The 16,683-nt window shown below is 33.4% G+C and overlaps 2 protein-coding genes across 4 annotated transcripts in view; one reads left to right on the top strand and one right to left on the bottom strand.

Moving 5' to 3' along the window:
• Positions 1 to 16,683, top strand: part of LOC143053522 (E3 ubiquitin-protein ligase UBR5-like) — a 57,202-nt gene that overhangs the window by 27,272 nt on the left and 13,247 nt on the right. Inside the window, exons 18-23 of one of the 3 annotated variants that reach the window (XM_076226315.1) lie at positions 11,751 to 11,891; positions 12,329 to 12,421; positions 13,718 to 13,831; positions 14,047 to 14,297; positions 14,741 to 14,978; positions 15,425 to 16,655. In XM_076226315.1, the coding sequence (XP_076082430.1) occupies positions 11,751 to 11,891; positions 12,329 to 12,421; positions 13,718 to 13,831; positions 14,047 to 14,297; positions 14,741 to 14,978; positions 15,425 to 16,655 (2,068 nt within the window). Of the gene's footprint in view, positions 1 to 11,750; positions 11,892 to 12,328; positions 12,488 to 13,717; positions 13,832 to 14,046; positions 14,298 to 14,740; positions 14,979 to 15,424; positions 16,656 to 16,683 lie in introns of all 3 variants that reach the window. The other 2 variants (XM_076226314.1, XM_076226313.1) reach the window with 2 other exon arrangements.
• On the bottom strand, positions 6,830 to 10,242 carry LOC143053524 (uncharacterized). Its single transcript, XM_076226316.1, has 2 exons — positions 10,143 to 10,242; positions 6,830 to 8,585 (listed from the first exon to the last, which is right to left on the bottom strand). The coding sequence occupies exon 2, from the start codon at positions 8,580 to 8,582 to the stop codon at positions 6,945 to 6,947; it is 1,638 nt and encodes a 545-aa protein (XP_076082431.1). The 5' UTR covers positions 8,583 to 8,585; positions 10,143 to 10,242; the 3' UTR covers positions 6,830 to 6,944.

Raw genomic sequence — 16,683 nt, 5'->3', positions numbered from 1 at the left:
AGTTTAGGAATAAAGGGCCAAAAAGTGCCCAAATAAGCATTTTCTAGGTTTTTGCACTACAACTTTATTTTAAGTAAATAGAAATCAATGATATTTTGACACAAGGTTTATGACCACAAAAGGAAGGTTGGGATTGATTTTGGGTGTTTTGGTTCCAACTGTTTAGGAATTAGGGGCCAAAAAAGGGCCCAAATAAGCATTATTCTTGGTTTTTATACGACTGCAAAAATTTGAAAATTTTTTGGTCGTATATTGGTATGACGTTGGCGGCGGCGGCCGAATACTTTTAGTAAAAGTGAATAGAAATCTATGAAATTTTAACACATGGTTTATGACCACAAAAAGAAGGTTTGGATTGATTTTGTGAGTTTTGGTCCCAACATTTTAGGAATTAGGGGCCAAAAAGGGCCCAAATAAGCATTTTCTTGGTTTTCGCACTTTAACTTTATTTTAAGTAAATAGAAATCTATGAAATTTTGACACAAAGTTTATGACCACAAAAGGAAAGTTGGGATTGATTTTGGGAGTTTTGGTTCCAACAGTTTAGAAATTAAGGGCCAAAAAAGGGCCCAAATAAGCATTATTCCAGTGTTCTCCCCAGAAATTTTGGATAGCAACACATTTTGCGTAAAAAAAATTAACTGTATTTTTTTTAATGTCATTTGTCGCGTCCGTTGATGCTGTATTTCCTGTTTCCTATTGTTCAATTCATAACTAAGAATACAATATAACTATAACCACAAAAACAGTTGTTTCAGTTTATGTTTTCTTTATTTATTTATAGTTACAGAATTATTTTTTTCCTTTTGTGCCAAATAAAAATAAATATGTGGTTTCATTTACCCAACAATAAGTCAAATGAATGAATGGTTCATTATAGTGCAACCTGTATATATACGAAACTAAATATCTAGTACACAAAATTAACTATTTTATATATTATATTAAGTAAAGATAAAATAGCAAAAGTAGCAAAAAAAAATCAATTTCAAAACTTTTTTTTATCATGTTTATGAAATTCATTGTTTCATGGCACTCACTGAATTAGTCCCAGTTGTTTCTTATCTTTACATCAATATTATATGTATTTTTAACAAAGTTATCTAACAAATAGTTTGTTAATGCGTAGTTTTCTCTCTTGGTATATTTTTTCTGTCTACTGTCCATCTGTTGTCATTATCGTGAAAATGCGAATTTTTGTCATATCTGGTCCGGTTGCTATCTGTAGTTTACACAAATAATGTGCAATGGCGGCCGTTGAAAAATTTATGAAAATGAGTCCGAGAATAAACATTGTTTGACAAGAGATTGTGAATGAATAAGACGCTTTTAATGCATTAAATGGATTAAACATAAACTTAAGCCAATTATGATAACTTTTTAAAGAAGTATTAAACTTATTTTAGCTCTAAACCAAAATTCTCGCTCTCGTATTACCGGAAGAGAAAGAAAGTAATTTTTGGAGAGTTGCACAAATAAACGACCTTTTAAAAAAAAAAAATCGTTTCAATCTTTGAAATTTCGTAATACAAAACGTAGATTTCGAATTGTTTTGTGATTGCATTTTTCCATGTAGAAATTGGTGATTGCAGACACGTGGTATTAGTCATGTCACAAGTGTCAGCTTGGGATATTCGCATCCAAACAGTTATCACCCTGAGGGCAATTAACATCTACTGTAGCTATTTAATCTCTTAATTGCCTTTAGTGTCCGACTTAAAGGGATTACAATTAAAGGTGATATATGATCATAATCGATAATAGATGAAAGTTCAAAATTGAGGACAAGTAAAATAGCATCTTCCAAATAATTATAGTGTCGCGGGATTTATTATAGCATCACGGTGAAAAAATATAGCGTCGCGGTACCGCGACGCTAAAACAGCCTGAGGAGAACACTGATTATTCTTGGTTTTTGCAAAATAACTTTAGTATAAGTAAATAGAAATCAATGAAAATTAAACACAAGGTTTATGAACACAAAAGGAAGGTTGGGATTGATTTTGGGAGTTGACATCCCAACAGTTTAGGCCAAAAAGGGCCAAAATAAGCATTTTTCTTGGTTTTTATACGACCGCGAAAATTGAAAATTTTTTGGTCGTATATTGGTATCACGTAGGCGTCGTCGTCTGCGTCGTCGTCATCCGAATACTTTTAGTTTTCGCACTCTAACTTTAGTAAAAGTGAATAGAAATAATCTATGAAATTTTAACACAAGGTTTATGACCACAAAAAGAAGGTTGGGATTGATTTTGGGAGTTTTTATCCCAACAGTTTAGGAATTAGGGGCCAAAAAGGAGCCCAAATAAGCATTATTCCTGGTTTTCGCACCATAACTTTAGTATAAGTAAATAGAAATCTATGAAATTTAAACACAAGGTTTATGACCATAAAAGGAAGGTTGGGTTTGATTTTGGGAGTTTTTGGTCCCAACAGTTTAGGAATAAGGGGCCCAAAGGGTCCAAAATTGAACTTAGTTTGATTTCATCAAAAATTGAATAATTGGGGTTCTTTGATATGCCAAATCTAACTGTGTATGTAGATTCTTAATTTTTGGTCCCGTTTTCAAATTGGTCTACAATAAGGTCCAAAGGGTCCAAAATTAAACAAAGTTTGATTTTAACAAAAATTCAATTCTAGGGCTTCTTTGATATGCTGAATCTAAACATGTACTTAGATTTTTTATTATGGGCCCAGTTTTCAAGTTGGTCCAAATCAGGATCCAAAATTATTATATTAAGTATTGTGCAATAGCAAAAAAATTTCAATTGCACAGTATTCAGCAATAGCAAGAAATCTTCAATTGCACAGTATTGTGCAATAGCAAGAAATTTTCAATTGCACAGTATTGTGCAATAGCAAGAAATCTTCAATTTCACAGTATTGTGCAATATCGAGTATTTTCAATTGCACAGTATTGCACAATAGCAAGAAATATTTAATTACACAATATTGCTCAAAAGCAAGAAATTTTCAATTGGAGTTATCTGTCTTTGTCCATAATAGTAGTTGAATCAACTTAAATCATTGTATTATACAATATACAATGTATATTCACTTTTACTACCAACTGATAAATTAAAACAATCTTTACCATTCAGTGATAACAAGCACTTTTTTTACATTTTAATATTCTATGATGTATTTAAATGAGTAGTTATTGTTGCAAACTCCATTAGTATTTTGAATTGAGATCAGTTTTGGAATAAGGGAAAGAGGGATGTGAAAAAAAATTGGGGGGGGGGGATCAATTTTTGGGGAAGACGGCTTCAAGCCGTCAATCCCCAATGGGGTTGACCAGAGTGACATTCCCTCACATCATTCATTTTGTTTTTATAGTGTGGAAAACCCCCCAACAAATCTTACTGACATTGATGAGAAGGGTAGATACAAATGAATAGATTGACTGTAAACACTTTTTTACACATTTCCCTTCTGTTTCTCTTGAAATTATCGTATATTTCGCTTTCCTTTACACTATTTACGTTTCTTTTACAATCCGGAAAAATCAGTATGACGAGATATTCTAAATATATCCAACCTACATTATATTTTATAGTGACGTCATTGTTGGAATGCCACACTACGTTGAAGCAGGGATATCCTTCACTGGTTATTTTAAATCATTGAATGATTGCATGTGATTCTTCCGGCGGGAGTCAAAATCTCCCGCTTTTAAGACCCTCTTCCGTCCCTCCCGTTAAAATTTGAAATCTTCCGCTTTTTGAGAATGTCAACCTCGAAAAATCTTCAGTAGAAATTTTTGTTTACAAAATTGATACTGACAGGGAAAAAGTCCGAGAAACTCAAAATTCATATCGGAAAAGTCCGAGAAAAACGGAAGTTTCCTTTAACTGTTTTGATGTCAAAAGGTAAATAGCCTTGAGTTATCTATGAAGGTGTTAAGGATTAGACTGTATAAACAGCAATAAAAGAGTATTGGCAATTACCTGGTGATCAACTAGCAAGTTTAGGACACATGTCTGGATGATTAAAAGTGAAATACTGACAATGGATTAATTAAAGTTGTATAAACAACGACTTTTTGTGTACTGTTAAAAACATTGAACAGTTATATTACTTAACCTCAAGACAAATGACTTAATGATCTCAAATATGATATGTGTGCCTACTACACTTATTGCAAAGCTGACTATGGTGACCCTAATGACTTGACCAAACATATGGCAAACCCACCAGAAAGCGCAAACAGTAAATAATCTTCAGATCATTGAAGGACTACTGAAAAACTAAAGAAGAGAAGAAGAACTCTATCAAGTCAACACCACTGTTCAGTTAGTGGTACCAAAATTGACAATGTAGCTTAAGCAGAGATACTTTTTACCAACTATATATGATGGCTAATCACTCTATCTTGAACTTTATATATAATAAATAAATATTTAAAAAACCCTTATCTTCTATTTCTATCAAGTAAAAATGGCTATGGAGTTATAGAATCATTAACAAAAAAGGAAAATATGCAGTTTAAACACCAAAAAACCATTGTGTACGTCGATAAAAATGTTGATAAAAAATCTCCAGTTATGAGGCACAAACTCCAGCTGAAAATTTCTAAATCTCCAGTTGTGACTTGACAACTCTGTCACATGTCTCAGACATGACAGACATCCTCCAAGATTGTGCACTAATTAAAAAATCGTATTTGTTTAATTTAAACATAGTTATGTTTGCTGTAGATAATTCAAACATCAATATGCAATACTTTAATTTGTAGGTCAACAACTTTCAAAGTAAACAAAGTCCGAGGGCTACATGTGATTGGGGAGAGAAACGATATTTTTCATTTTTTTCTGCAAAACTTTGTTTTGAGAATCTGCCTCCAAATCAGGAGCACCTCAATTTATGAGTAATTATCCACTAAAATAAACACTTAAAATGTAACATTTAGTATATGATAAGTAGCTATATATATAGTCTTCCATTAAAACTTAATTGTGTGTACCAACATAATCATTGTAATGGTAACAAGAAAAAATTAAATTCCAAATGTTGCATTTTGTTGTTTAAACCTATTTATTCATGAAATTTTACAAATATTTTAAAATGTAGTATTTGGAAACAAGCTTCACACAGTTTACATTAATCATATTGTTTTTTTTTATTAGTACCTGTACCTGTATGATGAGAGTTTTAACTGGGAAGTTTTTCACTGGAAATTTAAAACTGAATAGATTTTTCAGTCCTAACTTTCTTAAGAAAAAAAAATAAAAATCTTAAGAATACTGTCACAAAAAATGGAAAATGGCCCTAGCCTGCAGTTCAGTTGTACACTATTAAGATTTCAAAAAACATTGTAGTTGTTAAATGACCAAATTCAACTAGTTGAATTTTAGATAATTAACTATCAACTTTAATTGAATGTTAAGATTTAGAAGATGCAGATCTCTTCCATTGGTCTAAATTGAATCCTAAACTAAAGAAACAAAATTACATTAAACAACAATTGATTTCAATATTGTCAACCTTTCTACATGTTCCTAGCTGTTCTTTTTTTCATTCTTTATATGAAAACTATCAAACGATACCACACCCACCCCCCTCTCCAAAAAAATGAAATAGAAACAAGGGCCGTCTTTCCCCTCAGAGCTATTCAGCTCTTTGATTCTCATTTCAGATTTCATAAATAAAAAGAAAATTTCTTCAAACATTTTTTTGAGAGGATTAATATTCAACAGCATAGTGAACTACTCAAGGGCAACTACAAATTTTAAGTTTATTAGACCACATTCATTCTGTGTCAGAAACCTATGCTGTGTCAACTATTTAATCACAATCAAAATTTAGAGCTGAATCCAGCTTGAATGTTGTGTCCATAATTGCCCCAACCGTTCAGGGTTCAGCCTCTGCGGTTGTATAAAGCTGCACCCTGCAGAGCATCTGGTTTGGTTTTGTTATGTTTCCAGGTACATTAATCAATAGGTTAACTACCTTTGATGAATGAAATGTTTGTAAGGTATGTCTGTATGGTAGGATTCACTTGACCTTCACCCCTTAATTAGTACTTGATTATGGTTCAAGAAAAAGCATGCAACTTTGATTGATAATTGTCTCATTGGAAATCATACCACATCTCCTAACTTTAGTAAGACATTTCAGGGTGTGCAAACTTGTTTAAACCTTGAGGACCAGAAAAGTACTAGGGTGTTTTAGCCCAGATTTTTTGTCAATGTATATGTATTGTCATCTGATTCAGTCATGAATGCAATTCTAAGGTGCACAGTTTTCTATTCTTTCAAACTATTTATATTTGAATCCATCCTGGTTTTCTAGCTACAACTGAAAACGTCATGTGACATATACCATGTAAACTATTGGTGACATATAGAAAATTGAACGCCGTAAAATTTGAACCTGGGTCAATTTTCCAACCAGGGGTCAAATGTGGAAAACAATAGGACCAGAGTGGTGTTGTTTTTAATCTGTCCTACATTATTCTTATTTAACATTGTATCCTTTGAATCTCTGTTTTAACATCATGACAGCTGTCAAATTGGATATCAATAATTTAGAAGTATAGATGTTTAAAATTATGAACATGATGGAGAGATCTAACACAGGATATGTTCCAAAATAACTGATACCAGACTCAACTTATATAAAAAATTAGATGATTGCCAATGAGACAAATCTCCACAAGAGACCAAAATAACACAGATATTAACAAATAATAGGTCACCGTACGGCCTTCAACAATGAAAAAAGCCCTTACCGCATAGTCAGCTATAAAAGGCCCCGAAATGACAAATGTGAAACAATGCAAACGAGAAAACCAATGGCCTAATTTATGTAAAAATTGAACAAAAAATAATTTTACTGATTGTGTATATAATGATATTAAATAAAAAGAAATAACAAGTTGTTAGTTGTAGTACATTTATCAAAGTCAGGTAAAATCATTGGACTTCCCAGTGTATATTTCATTAAGATGAGAAATTGAACTTTGTCAAGTTTTTGCCAAAGACATTACATATAAAACCTGAAGATTCACAATGTTTCAAACAAATAAATTGAGGATGCTCCAGTCCATCACTAAGTAGTACTTTACTCTCCTTTCCATCTTTTGATATAACTATTATTCTATGAGAGTTGTAATCTGCTACAATAATGTTACCATAAGTATCTGTACAAAGTCCCTTTGGTCCTGATAAATCCTGTTTATATTGCCAGATCTGTTTACCTGATCCATCAACACAGTATACTGCTTTACCATAATAGTCACTATAGATTACTCTGTCATTACAGTAAACAAGGTAATACAGGTCTGATTTACACTCAACTTGTATTGACTTCAGTGTATTTCCTTCTAAGTCTATAATACTGATTTCATCATGAATCAAACCTACAACAAGAGAATCATCTGATGATGATAATCCCCAGCAACCTTTGTCTAAAGTGATAACTTTGGTAACTGTTTCATTCTCCATATTGAAGATCTTAATGGCTTTCTCAAAAGGATAAGTTATGGCTATAGTGATCTGATTGATCTGTGTAACACTCCAGACCTGACCAGGTATAGGTAACTTTTTCAGTAGTTTGCCATCAGGAGTAAGTAGGTTAACTTTGTCACCCAATTGCACTATTATAAGTCTTCCATCCATCAGACAAATCATGTCACTGATATTTTCAATGTTGATGGTCATGTTGTTTATGTTTGATTGTTCTTGTGATTCTACTTGTGCTTCCCTTCTCACACCTGTTTCTTTATTCAAATCCATATCTGATTTCACAACAGTTAATTCTCCTAAGGATCCTAACTTTTTTATTATCTTTTCTGTTTCATTGTTTTTCTCCATTTTGATGGTAAATTCTTTTGCCCTGTCGTCTTTGTCCAGATCATCTATGTATCGTTGACATTGATGTACTTGTTGTTCAATCTGATGTACACCTAGAAATGATTGGAGTTTTGAGGCATGGGGTATGACTGTATGTAGTTGGTCTTGCATTTTCTTTAAGTTTTTCTGTTTTCCTTCAATTTCGGCTATTAAATCTGTGGCTTTTGATTTTTCCTGATTCAAGATGGTATCTGCTTCTTGGTAGATCTTCTTCTCTAGGTGGGTTAAATGTTCATCTATTTCATTGCGTATTTTTACAATGAATTCCTTAATGCTTTTATGTTCTTGTTCTCCTCTTTTAATGTTTTGTGATTTGTTATTTACAATTTTATCTAAGATATGTAAGATGGAATTGACATCTTTCTCTACTGATTCTTTCTTTTTTTCAATCTTGGTTATTTCCACAACGCTAGCTAAACTTTTTATTCCGGTACATTTCGGATGACTATTGGATATACATTCATCACAGCAAGGCATTAAATGACTCGGGCAATATAAGTTGAGCTGTTGACCATGTTTGTCACATTCTGTTTTGATAGCTCGGACAGAAGGGTTATAACTTTTAATATCAATAGTCAAATGATCACGTGACAATCTATATCTTTTGTGATGACCAGAACATGTTGAACACAATCCTTCATCACAGTTGTAACACCAGATGTCAGCTTTAGTGGTAACTTTTCCTTCTATACAAGGTCCACATGGAATAGGTTTACTGGATGCCATGACCTGAAAATTTCCAAGATAGAATTATTTTGCATTCTTGTCGAGGTCCAAATAGTTCATGGTGAATTGATAATGATATTTGGCCAGAAATGACCAATGTAAAAAAATTCAAAGGAGAAAACTTAACACACTGATTTATGGACATAAAAATGAACGAAAGGAAATATAATGTACAACAAACTTCAGTCACTTAATTACAGGCTCCTGACTAGGGACAGGCACTTGTTGAATGATTCAATGTTTGTCGTTTGTTGCTGTATATTTTATTTGTTTATCTTGCATTGATTCACCCTGTTGTATTGGCCACTAGCTGTGCTTCTTGTTAATTACATACAACAAAACTAATTTGAATATATAAATCTCAATCACACAGGTAAAAATGATGAATTACATCATAGATTATAAAGGAGTTAGTATGGTAAGGACCATATTTGGCCCTGATTATAAAGTTAAATGTTACAAGACAAAAAAATGTTTTAAGTTGACCTTAGAGACATGTGAGAAAGTTAAATAGAACTATTGGTGTAACACCACTAATTCAGGCCTGGCCAGAAAGCACATACCAGAAAGTAGTACATATTTAACACAAAATAGTTCCTACGCATGGACATAACTTTCAAAATATTTAGAATATTTAATTAATTTTGGTATCAAATGAAAGCTGCATGACTGGTGATCACTGCAGAACAATTTTTGACTGATAAATTTGAATAATAAAAAAATGGCATGAAATTTAAAAAGGAGGGTACATTTTGCCTTTTTGTCAGATCGGAAGTACCTGTTTTGGTACATCCGAAGTTCCAGGAACCAGTTCTTTCTTATATGCCATGTAAGGTATGTTGATTTTTTTAGTACAGGACACCAGAAGGTGTTGCTTTGACATGCAATGATTGTCACTTTATTTGAACTTAAGATACAAGAGCTGTGACCACTCAAAATTGAGGAATTTAACATAGAAAGCAATGGGGCCATTAATTAGTGGTGTACTTCCTATTTTCTAACACGTTGATTTTTACATCCAAAAAAGGTTAAGATAAGAAATTTTAGTGAAATTTGACAGAATCAGATGGATTTCAACCAATTTAAGGACCAGCATGACCAGGAGACCTAGAGCGTAGGCGTCGACAAACTAAATATTAAAAAAAGACATGAAATGTCTTTACACACTTTATTTTAAAAGATATTTGTTGTTGACTTATGCCCTCTATGTTTCCTGTCCAATAATCTATGGAAATTTAGCCATTTTCATTTATTTTTTTGTGAAAAATCAATATATGTATTAGTACAACTTGTTACATCATTATAAAACACAGAAACGTAAATTTTCAACAAAATGGCTTATTTGTATTACATTGTAGCTATAATTTATTGTGATATTGCTCGATAAATCCTAACTTGAAATTTACGCTAAAAAAGGGGGACATTTTAGAACCTTACTGAACCTACTCCTTTTAACAATAAGACATATTTTTTACAATGTATGCACATGGGTTACATACACATTACCCTGCATTTTATACCTAGTCATTAAATAAAATAACTATTAATTTAACCAGATACCTGTTGATTTTGTTATGACAAAAGTTTAGTTCTCTTTCACCGTTTGTTCAATGTCAACCAACAAGGAAGTTATTTAGGACATGCCTATACTTGATTCAAGTTAACTTATCAGTAAATATTTAAATGACACGGAAAATAACTGATCCAAATAATAAAAGCTAAAAATAGATTTTAATCATCAGGATATCGGATTTAAATTTTCTATTAAGGAAAATTGTTATTCTTGTTTAAAATTGATTCTACATGCAGAAAGAGGGGGGGGGGGGGGCATTATTTGCTATTTCTATTTACTAAAGATTTCTGATAAATTTTTTCAATCAACTGATCAATGTGCATTAGAAAATTAAAACAAATGAATACATCAGTATTAGGGAAAATTAGTATACTTGTTTAAAATTGATTCTACATACAGAAAAGTGGGGGGCATTATTTGCTATTTCTATTTACTATTTCTGATCATTTTTATGCGACTGCAAAAATAGAAAAAAATTTTGTCGTATATTGGTATCACGTAGGCGTCGTCGTCTGTGTCGTCGTTGTCGTCAGAAGACATTTGGTTTTTGCACTACAACTTGAGTATAAGTAAATAGAAATCTATGAAATTTTAACACAAGGTTTATGACTATAAAAGGAAGGTTGGGATTGATTTTGGGAGTTTTGGTCCCAACAGTTTAGGAAATAAGGGGCTAAAAAGGGCCCAAATAAGCATTATTCTTGGTTTTTCACACCATAACTTTAGTATAAGTTAATAGAAATCAATGAAATTTAAACACAAGGTTTATGACCATAAAAGGAAGGTTGGGATTGATTTTGGGAGTTTTGGTCCCAACAGTTTAGGAAAAAGGGGCCCCAAAGGGTCCAAAATTAAACTTTGTTTGATTTCATCAAAAATCGAATAATTGGGGTTCTTTGATATGCCGAATGTAACTGTGTGTGTAGATTCTTAATTTTTGGTCCGGTTTTCAAATTGGTCTACATTAAGGTCCAAAGGGTCCAAAATTAAACTTATTTTGATTTTAACAAAAATTGAATTCTTGGGCTTTTTTGATATGCTGAATCTAAACATATACTTAGATTTTTGATTATGGGCCCAGTTTTCAAGTTGGTTCAAATCAGGGGTGTTCAATTTTCTTATTTCAGATTTCATAAATAAAAAGAAATCCAAATTTAGAGCTGAATCTGAATGTGGTGTCCATACTTGCCCCAACTGTTGAGGGTTCAACCTTTGCGGTCGTATAAAGCTGTGCCCTGCAGAGCATCTGGTTTTATATTGGCATGGTTTTCAACAGAAGTTAGTTATACAATAACTGAAAAAGTCTTTTAACATAACTTTTTAATTACAATATCAAATGTTTTGAATCAGTATATTATATTTTGCAGGAAATTTGTGATTTTAAGTAATGGCAGACAAATTTGTATTCAAGGGTAAACATGCCAATTTTTTTAGGGTCTAGCTGAAACCCCCCACCTGGGTGCTGAAGATTTGTTTGCTGTGTTGACCTATTGGTTGCCTTCAGCTGTTTTCTGCATTGTCTTTGGTCTGGTCGATTCTCAATTTTGCAATTTAGAAATATATTATTTTATTTTTTTTCCTGACATCCCTTTTAGGTGCTGCTGAAAGTGACATGGATTTGGATTTGCTGGCAGAATCTGAGAGTGACAGTGAAAGTAGTCATAGCAACCAGGATAATGTTAGTGTACAGAGGAGTGCTGTTACCGCAGCAACAGCGGGTTCAGATGCAGGAACAGGTAAGTGTTGTTATAGCAACCATAGCAACTCTTTGAGGGATTACCTTTAATTTGGACATTTGTCTTGGAACAGTCAAACATTTACAGAAAATTCAAATGTTGATATTTGAAATATTTCAAAATTTGCTTTGTTGAGCACAATATCATTCCAATTAATGTCTTACCCAAACATTTTGAAGAAGAAAAGAATTATTCAATAAAGATAACAAATTATAAAAAGGCACAAGTTTTTAAACTACCTTTGAATGTTATATGTCAAACATTAGGGCATGCAATATTTATAAGAAAATGGCTTTCTGATTCTAATTTTCAAACTCATATAGTTGAATTGTATGTCTTAAAAAGATCCTTAACTTTTTAAAGCAGTCCACATTTTAAACTTGTAGAAATCAGTAACTTTTTCATAGCAGTTAACTTAAAGGATTATTTCTATTTAGGACCATTAAGTCTCGCCCATTTCTCAGAAGACAGTGGTGACTCTCCGGACTCGTCAAATCAAGAGGATGATTATGAGAGCGACGAAAACCAAAGTGAGGCTAATGATGCGGACGATATGAATTTTATTGATGAACAGTTAGAAAGATGTAATACATCAGGTTAAGACAGTACATTTACTTGCTTGAACAAAACATGGACAGTCTTTTCTAAGATCAGGTTTCTGTTTTACCGAGGCTAGTAAACACATTCTGACAGCTTTCGTCCTGAAATTGCATGAAATATTTGCCACTGGACATTAAGCAAACCAAAAACATGGGACAGTCTTTTCTTAGATCAGTTTTCTGTTTTACCGAGGCTAGTTAACACATTCTGACAGCTTTTGTCCTGAACATGCATGAAATATTTGACTCTGGACATTGAGCAAACTAAAAACATGGACAGTCTTTTCTAAGATCAGGTTTCTGTTTCAAGCAGGCTAGTAAAAACATTTTGAAGTTTTAGGTCTTTGTCCTGAACATGCCAAAATATTTGCCACTGGACATTGAGCAAGCCAAAAACATGGACAGTCTTTTCTAAGATCAGGTTTCTGTTTCAAGCAGGCTAGTAAACACATTCTGAAGTTTCAGTTCTCGTCCTGAACATGCCTGAAATATTTGCAACTGGATGTTAAGCAACCAGAAATTAACCAATCAAGTTTCAGCACACACCTGACAAATTTAGTCAGGAAAATGTGTAGCAGCTATAAATTTATAAGTTTAGAAACATGTATATTATCCTTATGCCTATGATAGGTATGGACAAAAGCAAATGTGGGTCATATTTCAATGAGACAACAACTGCACAACCTGAAAAACAAAGGACTTGGCTATTAGAAAAGTATTAAAAGTGGTAAATTTAACAGAGTCTGTAAGTCATAAATTGGATATCAAACCAATATATATATATATATATATATATGTTTTAAGTCAAAGAATACATGGTTTGAAAGTCTAGGCCTTCATTTCACAAAAAAAATGTACAACAAAAATAATTAAGTAATGAACTTCTCAGATTGCTTAAAATCAATTCTAATGGTTACTTTTTGGTGAAATGTTGGCCTAACTTTTGATACTGATATTTCACTATCACAACAAGAACTTATCCTAGCATATGTGTTACATTACACAAAAATTGCTAGTCTTGCAGTGATAAAGAGAGACTAGACCTGGATGTTGGATCATTGCTATTCTCAACTTTAGAATGGTACCTGAATGTATTCCACCTATCATAACTGGTAATTGTAAATAACAAATACAATTATTATTGTCTTGACATCCTTAGAACAGTTACTAGTAGTAGACTTTTTTAAAGACCTTATATTTGAGAATTGAAATGTTTTTTTTTCATAGGGAGCCATGGACAGAGAACTCTTCAAGCACCACAGACCATGCAGTGGGCCATTAGACAGAGGGACACAACATCCTCCAGACCAACACCTTCTGCTGCGACTAATACTACCTCTGGTGAATATACCAATCTTTCTGCTTCTTTCTTTTTGTACATTGTATTATTTCAGTTTTCTTTATCTAAAAAAAATTAACTTTGATCAAAACTCCTTTGCCTTGGAAAATAGGTAAACAATCCAGCAGTTGTGACATTAATGTTCAAGTTCTTGACTAACTATATAAAGCCTACTCAAATTTAACAAATAATACCTGTTTTTTTTTTTTTTTTTTAGGTGGAACAAGTGGTCTGATATATATTGATCCCTCAACATTACGAAGAACCACAACTGTGACGACTACTTCTGCCCAAAGTCATGACAATGCTGTAACCATGACTACCACTGCCAGTCAGCTTGCCAGAGGGTTCGGAATAATTGTGCGTCAGATTGCTGACCTTCTTACCATGTTACAGGATTACCATGCATTAGCGCCAGGATTGCCCAGGACGCTAGATATATCTGACCAAGAAGCTATAGATTTACATGTAAGTTTACTATAGACAGGTAATTACAATAAATACACAGGGTGATTGGCATTTCTAACCAGGAAGTAATAGATTAATATGCAGGTTTACTATATACAGGTAATGAGAATAAATACACAGGATGTTTGGTATTTCTTACCAGGTAGCTAAAGATTTACATTCAGGATTACTATAATCAGCTGTTCATAATATCCGAATCAACCTTAACACTGTTTTTGATAGGAAGCCATAGTTTCACATTGAAGTTTCTAAACTTTTTATTGCTATTTTTCAGACAAAGTCAATGAAATTCTTGGCTTAAGATGTCATCACATTTGTAAGCTTTGTAACTGATCCTAGTATGGAAGAGTTGCAACCTTAACTTAAGCACAATAAAACAATTGATTAAAAACTAGAACTAGGAGTTCTATGAGGCATACAACATACTTTTGTTATATTTACAGTTTTTCTCTGAGTGGAATTTACGCCATACCTGGGAGTGGTTATTTGATGTGATGGATTCTACAGAAGCTCAGCTGAGATTTGGCTCAGCATTAAGTAATACCTCGGATCAATCTAACCCTGTACATCCACTGCACTCCAACTACATCAGGACTCAGAGGGAAAGAAACAATCAGGAAGAATCTCATCCAATATCACAATTCTTAGAGAGACGTAGAGCAAGATTCGGCACTATAGCTTGTAAGTCACAACAGAATCATTTTGCACCTATTTCTGATTCAAGTAATAAAATTATTGAAATTCAAGGAATAAAATTAGTTTACCACCATAAAATGCACAACTTTTTTTTAACCAATTTATTAAAGTAAATCCAATAAGTAATAAGGAGATATGGTATGATTCCCCACAAGACAACTATCCACCAAAGTTCAAATGAAGTGGATGCAATCAATTATAGGCAAAGGAATAGCCTTCAACAATAACAAAAGGCCATAAACTTATAGTCTGCTTTAAAAGGCCCCAACATGAAAAATATGAAAGACTCAATTGAAGAAAACATATGGCATAATTTGTACGATACAATTTACAAAAATCAAATATGACAGACATGAACTAAGCATATTTAGAATGAAAAGGTTATTAAAATTAATGTATACAAAATTAACCATCATGCTTTATTTTTACAGCAGCTGATGGCAGTGTTGCTAGGAGAGACTTTCTAAACTATGCATTGTCATTAATGAGGTCACATAATGACGAACATTCAGACTCACTTCCAAGTTTGGATATATCAGCCATGCGTCACGTTGCTTATGTATTCGATGCCTTGATATATTACATGAGAAGTGGGACAGATTCAGACACTGACGTCATACGTGATGGGATATCGGTAATATCATGTGATCATGATGAAAATGAAAATGAGGAAGACAATGACGAAATAACGGGAAACAGTTTGTCTGGAGTTGAAAATGAAAGTATGGATGGTGAGAGTGAGACCACTGGGAAGTCTGGCAGAAAACATCCATTTTTTCATCGTTCTGAATCTACTATATTTTTAGGATGTCCTCCTCCAGATCCTTTCAAAACACCTTTAGTAGAAGCTCTCCCATTGGCTGACCAGCCACACCTTCTCCATCCAAATTCCAGGAGAGAAGATTTGTTTGGAATGGCCAGACAAACAGTAACTGCTGTTAGTTCATGTGAAACCAAAGTTCAGCCTGCATTCACTGAGCCATGGAACCTGTCTGATAAAGTTCCAGTACGAATGGCCTTGACTGCTAGACTTTCTGACATATCTGTTCCCACAGCTACAACTGCAGTGCCGGGTACCAGTTCAACAACAGCTCCACCTGTGACAACATCTGCTACAGACTTGTCATATAACAATGCTAGTGTCATAGTCAAACCTCTGTCTCATATCCCATCAACTAGTTCCCTGTTTAATCAGAATCTACCGGGACCATCTCAAAGTAGTAGAGTCCCAGAGGCACCATTTCACAACAGATTTCCTACTGAAGAACCAATGAACTTATCCTCATCACATGACGTCAGTCTTTCTAGTGATTTATCTCAAGCAGACACACAGTCACTGGAGCAAAAAATAGAAGGACAACAAGCTAGTGTTATAGTGCATGCCAGTTCTGCACAAGCCTCTTCTTCATCTGTTTCAAAGTTGTCGTCTGCTAGCTCAACTTCCTCACCATTAAAATCTTTGTTGTCGTCTCAAGATGATAAAATTACTTCGGAATTTCCTTCTCAGTCTTCACATGAAAGGTCAGACAGTGAATCTAAAGGTCAAAGTTCACAGAGTGTAAGGTCAGATGAAACACCTTGCAGTATGGACACTGTTGTATCAGGAAGTGCTTTGTCAACAGAAGGCAGCACAGGTCCACAAACTAGTAGTACTCTAAGTGGGTGAGTTAAATATAATATACAGTTTCAT

The sequence above is a fragment of the Mytilus galloprovincialis genome, chromosome 12 (assembly GCF_965363235.1).
Source record: "Mytilus galloprovincialis chromosome 12, xbMytGall1.hap1.1, whole genome shotgun sequence".
NCBI lineage: Eukaryota > Metazoa > Mollusca > Bivalvia > Mytilida > Mytilidae > Mytilus > Mytilus galloprovincialis.
The sequence above is the reverse complement of the archived record's forward strand: the minus strand, read 5'-3'. Positions and strand labels throughout refer to the sequence as shown.

What these genes read in the sequence shown, in the direction of transcription:
- LOC143053524 (XM_076226316.1), bottom strand. Translation starts at nt 8,582, where the DNA reads ATGGCATCCAGTAAACCTATTCCATGTGGACCTTGTATAGAAGGAAAA.